This window comes from Trypanosoma conorhini (genome assembly GCF_003719485.1).
Source record: "Trypanosoma conorhini strain 025E chromosome Unknown Tco_14.4_contig_00751, whole genome shotgun sequence".
Taxonomy (NCBI): domain Eukaryota; phylum Euglenozoa; class Kinetoplastea; order Trypanosomatida; family Trypanosomatidae; genus Trypanosoma; species Trypanosoma conorhini.
This window is the reverse complement of record NW_021704834.1, coordinates 3525-5987: the sequence shown is the minus strand read 5'-3', so window position 1 is coordinate 5987 and position 2463 is coordinate 3525. Positions and strand designations below refer to the sequence as shown.

Below are 2463 nucleotides of genomic sequence, written 5' to 3'. Positions count from 1 at the left end.
GGTCGAGGCAAAACTGCGGCAGGTGAAGCGGGTGGCACGCAATGCGAGCCGCAGCTTCGCCACCGTCTTGGTCGAGTTACGCACCAAGCGTTCCTCGCCGTTCCAGGCATACTCCTCGCCAAGAAACACGTTGGTTTCCGTGGCCATACTCAGGAGCTCCTCGTCGGACGCCGCAGCGAGGGACTCTCGGTCCGGCGACGTCAGCAGATTCGCCGCGCGGATGCGATCCAGAATGCGTCGCACCGCCGAAAGAAAAGCGGCCTCCTGGCCCGACTCCGCGGCAATCATAATGTTGTCGATCATCGTGTCCACCACAACCGGGGTGTCGATGTCGACAATCATCCAAGTCACTGCCTGCCCAACCGCCACGCTCCAGCGGGCGCCGGTGGGAAGAGTTCGCAGACGGTAGTACGTCGGCTGACCCTTGGCGCGAAACACAAACTTGTCACGAAGGGCCTCCGGGAGCGGAATCGTGTCGTAAAAGGCCTCAAAGTCAATTTGCAGCATGTACTTCGCGTATCGCAGCGACTGTCGGCGCGCGAGGCGTGTTGGGTACTGCACTCGCGGCACCTCGTGCTTCGTAATGACAGCGTTGAGGTGCGGCTCCGTGATGAGCCGGCGCCTGCCCTTGAGCTCAGGGACGGCAAACGCATTCACGCCATGGACACCCTGCGGGAGGACCGCACCGTGGATGCGTCCCGCATCGCACGGCTCAAATTTCCCCATCTCCACTGCTCTCGCGATATCCTCCATAGGGAGTTGTGTCGTCTTGATCGTTCGCGACGTGTGGAGATTGTCAAAGTGGGCTGGGTCCAAGTACCGCCACGCCTTCTGCAGGAACTCCGGTGTCGCGCTGTGTGCCGTCGGTAGTGCCCACAGCGCTGCCACGTCCAGTGGAGTGGTGTGCTTGAGGTGCAGTGCCCACTGCTGCGTTGAGAGCGGGAGGTCCACCGTCGGGTGGGCCACTCCCTGCACGCGCTGAATCTCAAGCAGCAAATCACGCTCCTTGAGACCCAGCATCACTGCCGTCGGTGCCCTCGCCCCCAAAAATTCCGCTCGGGGCGGGCACGGTCGTCGTCGCTGGCCGGCTCGGTTTCGTCCTCCTCCTCCGCCGACGCCGCTGTTGTCCCAGCTTCTGCCCGCGGCGTTGGGGGGCCAAAACCCAGGTAGCGCCGCAACGTTTCGATGCGCGTGTGGCCCGTTATGGCCATCAACTCCTCCGTCGACATCCCCTTCGCCGCGAGGAAGCGCACGGCTCCCTTGCGCACCGAGGGAAGGGCCGTGTTCCGGTTCTGTCGCCGAAGCGCCGCACGGATGGCGTCTCGGCATTCGTTCGCCAGGCTCCTGTTGAACAGCCGCTGCGATGGCCGTCGGTAGCCTATCAGTTGCCGCAGAAGGGACACGTCCGTGCGCCGCAGCGTCGAAGCCACGGTGTACGACGACCTGCGGAAACGGGCTCCCTTCCCCCGCCGCATCGCCAGCGAGACCTCGAACAAGTTGCGTTCGTCGGGGTTCGCATCCGGCGCAGTCGTCGCCACATCGGCGCACAGCAGAGACGAGATGTCGCCCGCGCGCGCCGCAAACCTCCACATTAGAGTGAGGAAGAGCGCCGCCATGGGGTGTCGCCGCAGGAGCTCGCTCCTTGCACGGACAAACTCCGTCACAGTCACAGGAGCAGGCGGGGACGCTGTCGATTCCCGCTCGAAACGCTGGGCCGCCTTCATCGCCGCGCGCCACTCGGGGTACCGCATAAGCTCTATCCCCCGCGTCTGGTTGCTGTACAGCGGCAGGTCGCGCAACGCGCCTGAGATCGCAGCCAGGCTCTTGGCCACCGTCGCCCACTTCCACCGCCGTTTTACGGCCATCTCGCGTACCAGCTCGATCGCCGCGGAAGCAAGGTTCATCCCGAGCAGGCGGGCCGGCATCGCGCGGAGGTCCTGTAGCCAGCGCAGGTGCAGGGTGCGTGCCGCGGGTGTCAACGCTGACCACGCCATCTGGCTGACGTGTGGGGGTCGTCCGCGGTAGAGGTACCAATGTCGCGGGCAGGTGTCGTCGACCCCGTTCTCGCACCTGCCGCCGTCGTTTAAAGACTGTTCCACCGCCGCCCTGAGCGCCTCATCCATCTCGGAGTGCCCTTCTTCCGAACTGTCGTCGTCGTCGTCGTCGTCAGATTCCTCAGTATTAGGGCCGATTTCGTTGTTGGTGAAACCTCTTTTTCTCCTCTCCTCCATTTGTTGCGCCTCAAAGGACGAGGGAGGAAGGCGGGGAGAAAAGAATATAGGATGCGCGGGTCTTTGTTTGCGGGTTGTTGTTGCCTCCGTAAACCTCTCGCTCCTCGTTTGCTGCTGTGTTGTGCGATCGTGTGTTGTCGTCGCCAACCCGTCCCACAACGGTGGGAGGCCCCTGCGCATTTGTCCTAGGGGCACGGCTGTTGCTGTTGCTGTTGCTGTTGCTGCCTGGTCC

The 2463-nt window shown here is 63.5% G+C and overlaps 2 protein-coding genes across 2 annotated transcripts in view, besides 1 other annotated feature; both read right to left on the bottom strand.

Moving 5' to 3' along the window:
• Tco025E_08324 (uncharacterized protein) overlaps positions 1–1020 on the bottom strand; it is a gene marked incomplete at both ends in the record, with an annotated part of 2493 nt that extends 1473 nt beyond the window's left edge. Inside the window, one exon of the mRNA XM_029375175.1 lies at positions 1–1020. This exon is cut by the window's left edge and continues 1473 nt beyond it. Within this exon, the coding sequence (XP_029224748.1) occupies positions 1–1020 (1020 nt within the window).
• Positions 1020–2231, bottom strand: Tco025E_08323 (uncharacterized protein; the record flags this gene model as incomplete). The annotated part of the gene is made up of 1 exon (XM_029375174.1): positions 1020–2231. The coding sequence occupies one exon, from the start codon at positions 2229–2231 to the stop codon at positions 1020–1022; it is 1212 nt and encodes a 403-aa protein (XP_029224747.1).
• A 196-nt stretch (positions 2232–2427) lies between these two features.
• Positions 2428–2455: a microsatellite.
• Between the last annotated feature and the right edge of the window lie 8 nt (positions 2456–2463).